The following is a 14,673-nucleotide window of genomic DNA, read 5'->3' as shown; positions in this document are numbered from 1 at the left end:
TTCTGTAAATTTTTCTGATATTCAAAAGTTTTCCATGACTTCAGAAGGTTAAGAAGCACTGCCTTATACCCTTCAGTAAAGCTGCAATCATGCTTCTGTGTTCTTAGGGATCTGTTACTATGGAAAATTGATGTACCTGCTCACAAAAAATAGATCTTAGAACTCGCATACATGATGTGTTACATCTCTTTATTCTAATTTAATAACATCACACCTTTTCAGGTGATCTGTGCAAGTTAGTCATGCATCTATTAGAAGAAAAAGTCATACTTGAATTCATATAGAACATTGCTATCTACAAGAAGAATGCTGAAGACCTGTTTGTCTTTGGGGAATGGAGCCAGAAGTAGATGCATTGTTTACAATGCATGAATAATAACCCATATGGACTAATCCTTAAGTTAGACCAGATAAGTAATACCAGCACACACTTCTTAGATATTAACATTTGTTTCAGCAAGGGCCATACAGAAACTGACATCTGTTACAAACCCAGCTATTTACCATTATTTTATTCCAATAAATTCAGCTGACTGTTCTCCATATAAAATTGCTGCCTCCATGCATTTACAAGACAAGCTGGAAAGACACTATAAAGGAGATAAAACATTTGGAGGACATAGCTGATGTGAGGATCCAAATCCAGACTTTCAATATGTTTATATCATTATCTCCTAACATCACATCGTAGCTATACTCTCGTTAAATACCTCCTTGCCTTTGGATACTTCCTCACATAATATCTAGTTAACTCAGTACTGTGGGAATAAGACTTGTCGTCCAAAACTGTCTTCCTTTCTGTCCAACTGGCTTGCAACAGATCAAGATTTCATACAAGGTATTTATTGCCACGTGCAACTACTGTAAACTCTCTCTCTCTTGAGAGAGAGAGAGAACCACGTGGAGAGAGAGTTCCGTGGTTCTCTCTCTCTCTCTCTCGAGAGAGAACCACGGAACTTTAACCGAAATTTTATGTCCACTTTAATGCCCATTATATATATCTAATATCAATTGTAGCAAATGTATCTAAAATCACGCATATTTGAAATCAATATATAGTATATCCTGTATGGCCGATTAAATGGTTGTTACATTAACCTGTCTCTGTAGAAGTCACTTCCGGTGTGCGGTCTCTCCTTCCATCCCGAATCTGATTGCTCCGTTACGCTATCGTTCACGTGACCTAATTAGCACGGCTTCCATGTCAATCAAGACTCAGTGGTGTCATCCTGACAGGACATCAAAGAGGTGCTGACCCTTCAGTCACACTAAAAAGCATGGATATAGAAGAGACCTGATTTGTAATTTATCTCACACTTACTCTGACACTCCCTATGTAAAAACTTCAGTAACCAAGGAAATTCCAAAAGCAGTCAAACATATAACTCTAAACCCAGGTGTACTGTGATAGAGTATGACCATAATTTACATACTTTGTACAAAGAAAGTGGCGACTTTACAGGTACCAAGTTAGCCTACAAGCAAGTTCACATGTTATACAAAGTACTATGCAACAGAAAAGACAGGGTCAATAAACACTGGGCCCAGGGATGTATACAGTACAGTGTTCTGATGAGGGACAACAGGTTCCAAAGGATATGATGTACTGTACATTGGATCAACTAAGCATTTCATACACAAAAGGTTAAAAGAATATTAGTATGATATTTTGAATAAAAAACATTAAGGAGGGAAAAAGCCTCTTGTATGCTTGGCAATGCTTTTATGAAAAACCGGGAAATACCAACATGAATTAATTATTATTATTTTTTAATATTTTATGTCTTATATTTATGTTTGTTTTAATTTTATACATGTTAAAAATGCTACCAATTCTTTATATACAGTGGTGCCTTTGACTTATTAGTTTAATTCATTCTGTGACAGAACTCTTCCATCTTCTTTTTATTAATCTATGGTTCGTTGCACCAATTAACAGTTGGGTATCTGAAGATGGCTCATAACCCAAACTTTAGCTTTCAATTCAAAGCAAAAAATCGGCCGAGAGATGGCTCATATCTCAAAAAACTTTAAGTTGGGACACACGTAAGTCAAGGTACCACTGTATATAGTGAATATTTTACATCTATGTTTTTGCTTGAATTAAATAAAAAAATGTTTGAAAAGTTGTGTTCTGCACATTCCAATTTCAAATATCATTGTTGACCTGATGCAGATCTCATGTAAGATCAAAAACATTTGTCAATTTTCAAATTAAAGTTGGTTACTGAATATTAAATGTTTTCTTGATTGTGCTTAATTATCAATATTAAAAATACTTTGTGTTTAATTTTTTTCAAAATGTTGTAATTGTTTAAACAGAATTTTATCACCAGTTTTGCTTGTTTTAGTGCTATAACACAGCATCAATTATTTTTAGAATTTTGTCAGCTATAAATGATTTTAATATTCATTTGAACTATTAACATAATTTTCTTTTAACTTGTGATGGAATTTAAAATCTGCATGTAACTTGCATCCCTTTCAAACATATAAGGTGAGTTATCTGCATGAAATCACAGTAATTAAATGCAATCACATTCCAGTAAATTTTGATATTAAAATTTTAACAGTAATATGACATAAATTTTACAAAAACTATAACTACAAAATTTGAAAAAAAAAAATTATTTTAAAATAATGAATGAAAAATTTCTTTTATAAAGTTATTGCATAATATACAGGGTGATTATAATTAAAGTTCCACTTTGAAATAGCCATAAAATGAAAACTACTGATCAGAATGTTATCAAACTTGATAATAGTGTACAGGATGTCATGGGATATTATTTACCACAAAAAAAAAAAGTTTAAAAACTCACCACCAACAGGAAATGGCACTGTCTGCAATATTGTTAAATGAAATAAGACATGAAGACATCATTGAAAATGTTTTTAATCGGTTTTAAAATGCATTACAGTACATGTTCAATGTAGTGTTCACCATTTTTGATAAGCAAGTTACATCATATTACTGTGTTCTCAACAGCAGCTCTTAGAATATCATTTTCTTCCTGTTATAAGCCATTGTGATCTTGCATAACTCCACAAACAGTTTTGTTTTAAAACCAATTAAAAACATTTTCAATGATGTCTTCATGTCTTATTACATTTAACAATATTGCAGACAGTGCCATTTCCCATTGGTGGTGAGTTTTTGAACTTTTTTTTTGCGGGAAATAAAATCCCATGACTTCCTATACACTATTACCAAGTTTGATAACATTCTATCCAGCAGTTTTCATTTTATGTCCATTTCAAAGTGGAACTTTAATTATAATCACCCTGTATTATTATTATTCAATGAGAAATTTAAATTACCATAATTACATATTTCTAGACCATAGAATAAAAAAAATTTTAAATCAGTGTATGTGCCAACCTGTATCATGCATCAATACATTCATTATTATGAACTGAAATTTAAGAATTTTAAATAAAAAAATTAAGTACTGGTAAATTAATATACTTAAATTAACTTTAATAATATACATGGAATATTCAAAAAATAACTGTAAAAAATCCTATTTGAAACCAAAGCACTGTCAAGTTTAACCCCAATATACATAGTTGCTAATGACCCAAATCTGTAATATTGAATGATTATAATATTGCACAGAACAATTGTGAAAGCATTTTTCCAAATGACAAAAAAGTTAAAAATGTGGTAGCCCAAAGTTCAAGCAGTTATTTAATTTTTATGGTTCAAAGAGGTTCCATTTGCTGAAGTCTAACTTTGTCTCAGATCATCTCAACTCATGCAGACAATGTCATGTCCTAGCAGTCTTTCAGAATAATGCCAATGCCAAACTGTATACTAGACTGTGGATTTACTGCAAACATTTTGATTGAAAATCCATCAACATCCTTCCATAGTCTGGATATAATTTCTTCAATTTTCATATTTTCTACATTTTTAGTTTTTTACCCAGATTCCCAAAATGGTAAGCTGATGCCTTTACCAACTCTCAATTAGCCAACTTGTTTTTCCCACATGTGAGGTTCTAGAACAGGTCAAAACAAAAATTTAATTTCAAATTAATTAAAAGCAAAAGTGCTATAGTCAAGTCAGACTAAAGGTCATGTTTGTTATGTAAGGGAGAGAGGGGAAAACTATAATTGTTAAAACAAACACAAAGATGAACGACATAATAGATCAAGTGGAATGTCAGCCAGGAAAGATAGAACTCTGACGCAAGCGCTCATAAACAGTCAATCTAGGTTAAAAGTTGAAGGATTAGACGGTTAGAAAAACATCACATGTGATCATTAAAATCCAAAAATTGACAGAAATAGAATCAACAGGCTAAATTATCAGAGCACAGATTATAGTTTTGTCAAACTCCAGTCAGAATCAACAAAAAGGTATCAGACAAACACCATGAATTGAACCTTTCTCGTGACCCAAACAAGTCTCGGGTTTTACCTAGAAATAAAAAGGAGACCAATTGGAAAGCGAGGAACAAGATATGGGACCAATCAGAAGGTAAGATTTGAGGAAAACATCCTATAAAAACCCCGAATCTCAAGTTTGAAATGCCAATTTTTGCCTAGTCTGTGTTGAATCCTCCCTGGATTGTTCCGATTCATCCCTATGTCCAAGAACTCATAACTAAGCATGTCATCTCCCCTAAGTCGTTTCTGCCCTGGGGCTTCGTCATCGCCATCACCATCGCAAAAGCATCGTCATCACCGTCACCATCAACAGTCAAGTGAAGCTAGAAAATCAACGGTCATTGCACCCAAGCGCCCAATCTTCAAAGTGGACTATTTTGTTCGTAGTGTAAGTTATTTTATGTCAAAAATAAACAGTTTTGTAAGGACATGCATCATCTTTGCCTCCACATACGATCAATCCCTAGGCTTTTCCTGATGCACAAATAACTGTTTGCCCCTGGAAGTCAGCTTCTTACACATATTTGAAGGTTATATATGTGATCACAATTTTGCTACTGACAAAGACATAAAACCTACTATTGCAGTGTAGCTGTAACTGCAGGGATATCAACTTTTGATAATAGAGTAAACAAGCTTATTAAATGTTGAAATAAATGCATGAACAGACTGCATGATTTTGTTGAGAAGTAACAGCTTGAAGATAAATTGTATATGTTTTTATTTTCATAATAAAAACTTTTGTATATAACAATGACCTTCGTAAAGTTACTTTTTAATCATTCCATGCATATATTTTTCATTATTAATTTTATAAGATATGCAATTATATCTCACCATATCAACACAATTTATTATCTGAATTGCATCATTTACCACTTCAGATCTGGTAGCATTTCTATTATCGAACTGTAAAAATATAACTATTATTATTATTGATAGTAATAATAATATATTGCTATTATAAGAATAATAATAAACAGATAATACAAAAATATTAAAGCATGTCAAATGTTTTCTTTGTATTTCTCATATTTCAGAATTTATATTTATGTTAAAAACTTATGACTTAATTGCTTTTTTTTAAATATTTCTGTACAGAAGTTAAATAAATTTGTTTACTAATGTGATAAAGATAATATAATATATGTATTCAGTTAAATATATAAAAGAACAATTTACCATAGCTTGATCAATAACAAGTGCCAATTCAATGTATTTGAATACTTGACTTACATCACGCTAAGAAAAGTAATTACTTATTAATCAGACTTATCATAATTAAATTTAATACATAATACACATTTAATACATAAATATCATTAATTTAAAAATATAAAAAAATGAATTATTTACTTTGTATTTTATAGGACGTATCCTAAACTGCTTGAAGCCCCATTCATGCATTCCAGTATTTCCTATTTATCCAAATTATTCGATAAGAAAGGAAGAATAAACTTTTGTTAAAATATTTAAAAACTTACCACACGTATGCTTTCCTTTATTTTCTGTAAAATACCTATATAATACATGTGGATGTTTCCTCTAAAAATTTGAATGATGAAAATATATAATCCAAACATTACAAATATTAAAATATGTAATAACATTTATGTACATACCGATAAATCACCTCCATAAAATGGATGGATGACAAATGTTTCATTTTCTACATGAATGATTCCACTATTAATCAGAAAAAGTATTACTATTTTCTCAATCTACATTAGAATTGGATTTATTTCAAGTTTGCATTTACTTTAAAATGTTTTAAAAATTAATTCACCTAACTCCATTGCAGGTTCTCAGAGCAGCCAGAGCACCTGGATAATCTTTGATGGTACCATGATAATAACATTGTTCAATTTCCTATAAATCAGTGTTATAAGTATTTATAGCAATTCTATTCTATTGCAAAGATTATTATGTTATTATATCAATGTCATCAAAAAATTTTAAACTTTAAATGTATACAGGAAATCGAACATATTTTTAAAAACACAACGTTTGTAAAGCAATGTTTGTGAAAATAATCAAAAGCATTCCAATTCTAAATACCTGCAGACCTGACGAAGATCCAGAGGAAAGGAACAAAAACATTAGTCTGTGTCTGAGTAAGCAAGTATTGGAGTTTTATTTTAGAAGGTACTTTAAAGAATTTTTAATATTGTCACTCAGGCATTTTTGGTCGGCACTTTTGGGTGTATTATAATTAATTAACTTAATTTTTTCAGGTAAGATTATTGGTATAATTCATCATGTCTAAAAGGAAGACTTATTCACCAGTAAGTCAGATAGTAGGTATAAGATTTTTCACCCAGACCCATTGGAAGAGATGAGGATTTTAGAGTTACTTCAGGGAGAACTTACATTGGATATTAAGAATAGGATATTATTATTAATTCAACTAAATCTAAAGCAGAATACTAAATTGGAAGGAATGACAGCTAAAATAGATAGAATTTTCACCTGGGTGGAAAATTTGGACGAAGCTATTTTTAATTTAGAAACTAGACTTGAGGATTTAGAGAAAAAATTTGCATACAATAAGGGTAAGGTTTTGTTGATTGAAGGAATAAACCTGGAGAATAAATTGGCTGTTTATGTTAAGTCAGGAGCGGTTTGAGTGTTTTTTAAGGTGCACCAATTTCATAATTTCTGGATTACCCGAGTTGGAAAATGATAATTTACAGGTTAGAGTTATAGTGTTGGCGTTTTTCAAAATAAATTAAGTGTTGATCACATCAGTTTAGAGTGATGTTATAGATTGGGTCAACAGGATAATACAATTAAGTTGATTTATTGTAGTTTTTTTGGACTATGACAATAAATATAAGATTAAAAGAGCAGCATTTAAATTAAATGGGTCCAAGATATTTATAATGGATGACCTTCCTCTTTTAACTAGAGATATAAAGAAAATAATTAATAATTTTGCTAGAGAAAAAAAAATGGGAACTTCAATTACTTATTTAAATAATAAGAATGCAGTAAAATTTAATAACAAAATTTATAAATATAATATAGTTTCTAAGAAAATGGAAAAGCAAATTTCAACTTGACTGGGAGTAGGTATGTTGTACTTTCATGGAATTGTGAAGGTATTGTAAATAAATCTAACTCTTTCTGGAATTTTTTGCGTACTTTTTGATATAATTTTCTTAATGGAGACATAGTGAGATGGTAGGACCGCAATTTCTGATTTCCATAATATGGATAACTTTACTGTAATTCAGGAACCATGTTATCGAGAGACTGATAGAGGTCATTTTATTGGTGGCTGGATGTTATTGATAGTCAATTCTTTAAAAGTGAATATTTTGGAAAAAGATAGGCATTGGATTGTTATGGAACTAACAATAGGGCATCCAATAATTTCTTTTTGTTTTATGTATATAAAACCTGTTCTATGGAATACTATTTGGACAGAAATAGTTAGGTTAGTTTGCTGTTATAAGATAGATTTTTTTAATTGGTGATTTTAATGCTCTTATTGGTGTGAAGCTACAGGAATGGATTTATGATTGTAATGAGGATCTTGATCAGGGTTGGATGTCAAGTCTATCACAAGATACATCAATAAATAATTGCAGAAGATTGATGCTGGATTTCTGTGAAGATGCGGGATATGTAATTTTAAATGGTAGAAATTCATCTGTGTCTAAAGGTTACTTATGTGGGTGAAATAGGATGTTTTGTAATTGATTTAGCCTTGGTTAAGCTGACTCAGTTATCTATTGCTAAAAGTTTTTCTGTATTAGATAAACTATATAGTAATCATTTTCCAATTAGTGTAGTTTTAATTTGATGACTTAAAAAGAAAATATAAAAACCATTTGATAGGCCTATGGATAATAGAAAGAGAATTTTTTGGAGAAAAGAAAGTAGTGAGATAGTGAATCATAAATATAATAAACTATTCTGTGCGATTCAGAGTCATCTGGTGTTAAAATTTGAGGTCTTAGGTTATTTAATTAAATCCTCATTTTCAGGTTGGTGCCAAAGGCCAGTTGGAACTTCCAATTTTTTGTGGTTTAATACAGATTGTAGGTTGAGTATTGCTAGAAGAAATCAGGCTTTAAATAGGATGAGACGTGCAAAGATTGGGAATAGTGTAGCTATGAGTAATTTTGTTAAAAAATGTAATGTGACTCGCAATTTATGTAGAGCAAAGAAAAAGCTTTTTTTACAGAGAATTAATAAAAGTTTGACATCTGGTGACAGTAAACAGTTCTGGTGATTCATTAAGTTTTTTGTTAAAACTAAATATAAAGAGTTTCCAGATCTTGATTGGGTGGCTTATTTTTCAAGAAAATTTCACTCTAGTAAATATTTACCAAATATTTCTGTGTATAACTGGTGTGTGAATTGGCAGGTAATGTGCTGGATATATGATAAGAGAACAGGAAATGAAAAGGTTTTAGTCACTATGAAAAATGGTACTGCTCTGGGTATTAATGGTATACTGATAGAACTATATATAAATAAGTACTTCCTGGACTTGATTAGATATATGGTAGGTTTGTTTAATAATGTATATCAATTAGGAAAGATTCCATTAAATTGTGTGCAGGTAACCCCTGTATAACACGGGAGTTACGTTCTAAAAAATTGCCATGTTATATGAAACAAAAACTAGTGTGAAAAGGGAGGTTAAAAAATTAAAAAAAAACATACTGTTAAATCCTTATTTAAATTGGATTTATTATTCATTTTTTCATAGGTAAAATACTTATTTATTATTTAAGTAAATATTTTACCAGAGGATTATTCATCCTATATGATCATCTCAGCATGAGCATCATCAACTGGTAAGTTTTTGGTGCATTCGTTAATAGCGGTCGCTCTGCAACGGGAGTGCGCTGCTGTTTGTAGGCATTTAGGAATGAAAGAAAAATGGCAGTGCCCGCACTATCCATAGTATTGTGATGGAGGAATCTATAATTCTAAAACAAGCTTTTATAGTCAAAAGAAGGGTCCCAATTGTAAGATTTAACCATTAAATGGATTATTTGTTGAAAGAGCATTCAAAGTAGCCATGAAAACAATTAGAATGCTTGCGCGGAGGTATAAAAGAACGCACCCTTTATTACATTTCATGTTTTACAAGGGTTTTACCCAATTCCTGAACAGTGTTAGAGTGAACCCGTGCTATAAAAGCACTGTGTTATAAGGGGTGTTCCCAATTCTCAAATCGTGTTAGAGTAAATCCGTGGTATAGAAGTGCTGTGTTATATGGGGGTTACCTGTATATGTAAAATTAGTCCTATATTTAAGAAGGGGCTTAAAGATTTACCTGATAATTGTAGAGCAATATTGTTACTACTGACAATTTCTAAAGTTTTTGTAAAATTAACATTTTACAAAAAACTATGCAATTGGTAACTTGGTTGAATATGTATGAGGTACTTTTGGATTTCCAGGTTGGCTTCCAGTCTGGTTTCTCAACATTGGATAATACTTTTGTTCTATATGCTTTAATTCAAAAATCTTTAAAAAAGGAATAAGGTAAACTTTACATTTTTTCTTTGACTTGACATCGGCATTTGACTCTTTAGATAGAGACCTTTGGTGGAAAGATCTTTTGAAAATTGGTTTAAGTTATAAATTTGTAAATTGCTTGATTCAGTTATATATTAATACAGAGGCATGTGTGTCTGGTTAAGGGGTACCTGTGATCTTTATTTCATGTTTAAAGGAGTGAAACAAAATTGTGTATTGAGCCCAATATTGTTCAATTTATATTTAATCTACTTGTCAGAAAATTTAGTTACTCCAAATTAGTGGACATTGATCTTCTGGGAATGGAGGTGAAAATTTTGACATATGCAGATGATTTGGTTGTTATGGCAGACTCACTTATAGATCTGCAGAGAATGATTGATTTTTTGGGATATGCATTACAGGAGTTAAAACTTTCTGTTAATACTGATAAATCTAAAATAATGATATTCCAAAATGGAGGAAAACATTCTAAAAATAAAAATTGATTTATACAAAGCTGTATAATAGAAGTTGTTCACAAGTACAAGTACAGTGGAACCTCGCTTAATTTAATTTAATTAGCCCATAACCCGAGATATCTTGGGCAAGTTACATAGCGTTACATAAAACGCAGTCCTTAAGGGGAGTTTTGAAAATTTTTTTTTTTTTGAATTTTTGGAATGTTTTTTAAGTCCCCAAATTTTTTCAAAAATTTTTGCCTGAACAAAAAATTTTTATTGCGATTTTAATTAGCCTTTGATAAGGCTCAATTAAGGCTTAATTGTTTTTTAATGAAAGTTTTTTATCAAATTTAATTAATCATTCTAAAGTTGTAGTGCACGGATTTGACTTCGGTAAAGTTATTTAAAGCTGCTTTCTGATGCCAAAAACGACCTCCAATAGTTTTTAAATTTTTAAAATTAATATATTTACATCTGNAAATTTAATTAATTAGGGGGGGTCGGAAATCGCAATAAAATTTTTAACTTTTTAAAAATATTTTAAAATATAGGCCTAGTTAGTAGTCACCCTACTTTAAACCCTTGTCCTCCTGAGATGTCTATGAGAATGCCCCGGGAAATCCAACTCCAGCTGTTCTCAAGGTCATCCAGCTGTGTAAACAATGACTGTAGGTGTTAAATTTCGCAGAAAGGCGAGACAAAGGAACTTAAACTTCCAAATTTTTTCTTCAAAATAAATGCATTTCTTTCGTTTTTTTTCAGTTTTAAGTATTTTTTACGTTTAATTAAATTAATATAAAAAATGTCAATGTCATTAAGGGGTTAATTAACATGCATAATTCATTCCAGAATCTTAAGTCCAAAATTAAAACTGGAATAGATAACATGTAATAAAATGTGCACCATACATAATTTTCCAACAAGTGGAGTTTGTGGAACAAACATTTTCAGTTTATTTTATAAAACTGCTTCAGGTTTCAAATTACACAATTCAAAATTTCAAATTGAAATGTTTCAAATATTCAATGACATTGTTTATAAATTTTTTTTTAATATTGTAATTATGTACAGTATATATAAACATATATTTCAAATAGTATATAACTTATTAATGAAAAACTGAGTATATAAATGATAAAAATAAAATTTAAAATAAAAATACATATAAAGTGACCTATAAGAATTCCATATGCCTATGCATTTTTTATGTATAATTAATCTGTGGGATTATCAAAGAACAATCACCACACATTAGCTAAGGATTCTGAGCATATTTGTAAAATAAACCAAAAACATTTGTTCCACAAACTCCCCTTGCTGGAAAATTATGTATGGTGTGCATTTTATTATATTACAATCTTTATAGATCAAATAATTTCTTTTTGATTCCACCACATATATAATAAAAACAACAATAATTTATAACATATACATCAACCTAATTCAATTACTAATGTCAAATGAATAGATTATTTATTACAGTCCAATAAATAATCTGGCAGTCGGGCATTAGCAACTAAAAGTTTGTTTTATTAAAAAAATATAATGACAAATAATATTACTAATAAAGAGAGAGACAGAGGCTCAAGTCTCTAATTCAAACAAAACTTCGTGAGCAAGTAGCCCTTAACACAAACAGCTCTTTTGTCCAAATAATAAAACCAAGCATTGCCAAAAACTAGGCCTCTGAAAATTTAGTGTTCAGCTTATAAGGCTTTGGAAGTTTCACGTTTCCTCGGAGCAGCAATAGCTGAGTGTACAGAATGCCAGCTACCGGAGTGGCATGATGTAGGTTTGAAACTTTGCAATTTTAATTGTTTTTTTGGTGTATGTATAACATAATTATTTTATTATTTTCCCTTATCATTAGAATTACTATTAATAAGTACAAATGACAAAATAACACCAGTAATATCCAAAAAATAATATACTTCATAAAAAAATCAACAACTGATTTTGACAATTTTAAATTGTCATCTGGTTGAAAAGCAGTCTAACATACATATGAAAATTTGAAAATTACTTCTTTAAACAAAATGGAATAACTATTTCATTGGTGGAAAGTGCTGACTTAAACAATGTCATGAAATAGATCACTTTATAAAAAAATTTTCTAATAAGTTTTAAATTATAGATGTACTTAAATGATAGACCTGCATGGAACTCCATGTTTTAGAACAGTGAGGCCTTTCTGACCTCATGGACCACTAAACTCATAATTTTGAATCCTGTGGACCATTGTCATGAATATTTTTAAATAATACAAAATCTGTAGAATAATCATCATAAAAGTTCAATTTTACTATATTAATATGAAACTCTCTTGTTTAATTATAACAAATTAATGCAAGTACATTGCTTTTTGTTTGAAATAAGTTTATGAATTCTTAGCGCTTTTTATGAAGGACAACAATCACACTTACAGTATTGTTTATTGTTCATTATTTACTAACAACAGTCACTTCATATTTGGTTTTAGATTCAAATAAAAAAAGCCCCAATGAATAAAAAAAGCAACTAAGTATTTTGCATTTCTTTCATAATACTTTGCGTAACCTTCAGTTGATCAATGTCCAAATTTCTCCATGGACCACCCAAATTTTCTCACAGACCATCAATGGTCCATGGACCACTAGTTGCTGACTGCTGTTTTAGAGAACATCTCAGCATCTCTATACTTTATTGCAGTGTTTTGAATAGTAGCTTTTCAATTTTGAGTTTCTTCAGATGTTTCAGAATAGTCCAATCCCAATTGTCGGAGCAAGGAGAAGCTGAGCGACAACTAACACTTGACTTCATGCATTCTTGGACAACTCATCATCACTCAAGGATGAACTGATTAAAATTTCAACTCTCAAAAAATGATCCATTTTTGTAGAACTGGAGATAGGGGTCAAAATGAAGGTCGCATTTTTCTTCAGTATTAGAGGTCAAAATGAGTTGACTAAGGCTATGTCCTACGTGGCAGAGTCTATTTATCAAGCCTATTTATCCAGAGATGAACGATCAGTTCCAAATGGCAGTAGAGCTATATCCAACAAACGAGCAAGTTAAACAAAGCAACAAAGACTACTTGCAGTCAACTGGGTGCCCTATTGCTTATATAGCATCTGAAAACACTCCAGATATTGTCCTGCCTTTGTCCAAAGATGACTCAGCTCTTGGTCTCTCCAAGTATTTTAATCTCTCAGTTAATGCCAGAATCACGCTGAGAGTCAACTTATGGGTGCAAGGAGGTCTCATCAATGGTTCACTAGGAACTATACGTTACATTATATGCTCCTAATGCTCGCCCTCCAGCTCTTCCTCTGTTTATTTTGGTGGAATTTGATAGCTATCAGGAACCTTTCATCTATGGTAATCTGTTTCATAACACGCTCTTCAAACGATGGCAGTATAGTGTGATCTCATAGACAGTTTCCCTTTACCTTAGCATACTTGATGACTATACATAAATCATAGGGATTAACTCTTCTAAAAATCAAAATAGATATAGGTAAAAAAAAGATAGCTATCGGTCTTACCTATGTTGCATTCAGTCGAGTAAAAAGCATAACTGACAGTATTTTTAGAGTTACAATAAAGATAGCTACAAGTCAATCTGTAAGTCCAAGGCCTATAGTGATAGACAAAATTTCATGATATGTTGGCATAGCAATTAATTAATGGCTTATTCTGATCTTATATTTGTGCCTTTAAATGATACAATAGAAATCAAATATATTGTTGAGAATGAATGATTCTTTCTCTCTTTTTTCTTCGCCAGTCTCATACACCCAATTAGTGATTGCACCATTCTGAAACATCTAAAGAAACTCAAAATTTAAAAGCTACTATTCAGAATACTGCAATAAATTACAGAGATGCTGAGATGTTCTCTAAAGCATGAAGATCTGTGCAGGTCCATCATTTAAGTATGTACTGTACTGTACATCTATAACTTAAATCTTAACTTTAAAAAAATTTTTGTAACATCTATTTGATGTCATTGTTCATGTCAGCACTTTCCACCAATGAAATAATTATTCCATTTTGTATAATGTTCAAATTTTCATATATATGTTAGACTGCTTTTCAACTGGATGATGACTGTTGTTTTCATTTAGTAAAGTATATTATTTTCTGGATATTATTGTTATTATTTTGTTATTTGTACTTAATAATAGTAATTCTAATGATAAGAGAAAATAACAAAATAATTAGTTTACAAACACACAAAAACAAAACAATTAAAATTACAAAGTTTCAAACTTACATCATGCCACTCCAGTGGCTTGCATTCTTTACACTCGACTATTGCTGCTCTGAGGAAACGTGAAACTTCCAAAGCCTT

At 30.8% G+C, this 14,673-nt stretch overlaps 1 protein-coding gene and 1 pseudogene across 1 annotated transcript in view; one reads left to right on the top strand and one right to left on the bottom strand.

Moving 5' to 3' along the window:
* Positions 1 to 14,673, bottom strand: part of LOC111618648 — a 129,385-nt gene that overhangs the window by 80,453 nt on the left and 34,259 nt on the right. Inside the window, exons 8-13 of the mRNA XM_023360206.1 lie at positions 6,182 to 6,264; positions 6,018 to 6,081; positions 5,880 to 5,940; positions 5,752 to 5,813; positions 5,578 to 5,637; positions 5,233 to 5,304 (exon numbers count right to left, since the gene is read on the bottom strand). Of these exons, the coding sequence (XP_023215974.1) occupies positions 5,233 to 5,304; positions 5,578 to 5,637; positions 5,752 to 5,813; positions 5,880 to 5,940; positions 6,018 to 6,081; positions 6,182 to 6,264 (402 nt within the window). The remainder of the gene's footprint in view (positions 1 to 5,232; positions 5,305 to 5,577; positions 5,638 to 5,751; positions 5,814 to 5,879; positions 5,941 to 6,017; positions 6,082 to 6,181; positions 6,265 to 14,673) is intronic.
* Positions 13,123 to 14,416, top strand: LOC111618661 (annotated as a pseudogene).

Source organism: Centruroides sculpturatus, unplaced genomic scaffold, assembly GCF_000671375.1.
Source record: "Centruroides sculpturatus isolate CEXI.00-Female unplaced genomic scaffold, Cexi_2.0 scaffold116, whole genome shotgun sequence".
Classification (NCBI taxonomy): Eukaryota; Metazoa; Arthropoda; class Arachnida; order Scorpiones; family Buthidae; genus Centruroides; species Centruroides sculpturatus.
Note: the sequence above shows the minus strand (reverse complement) of the source record. Positions and strands in the feature narration are given on the sequence as shown.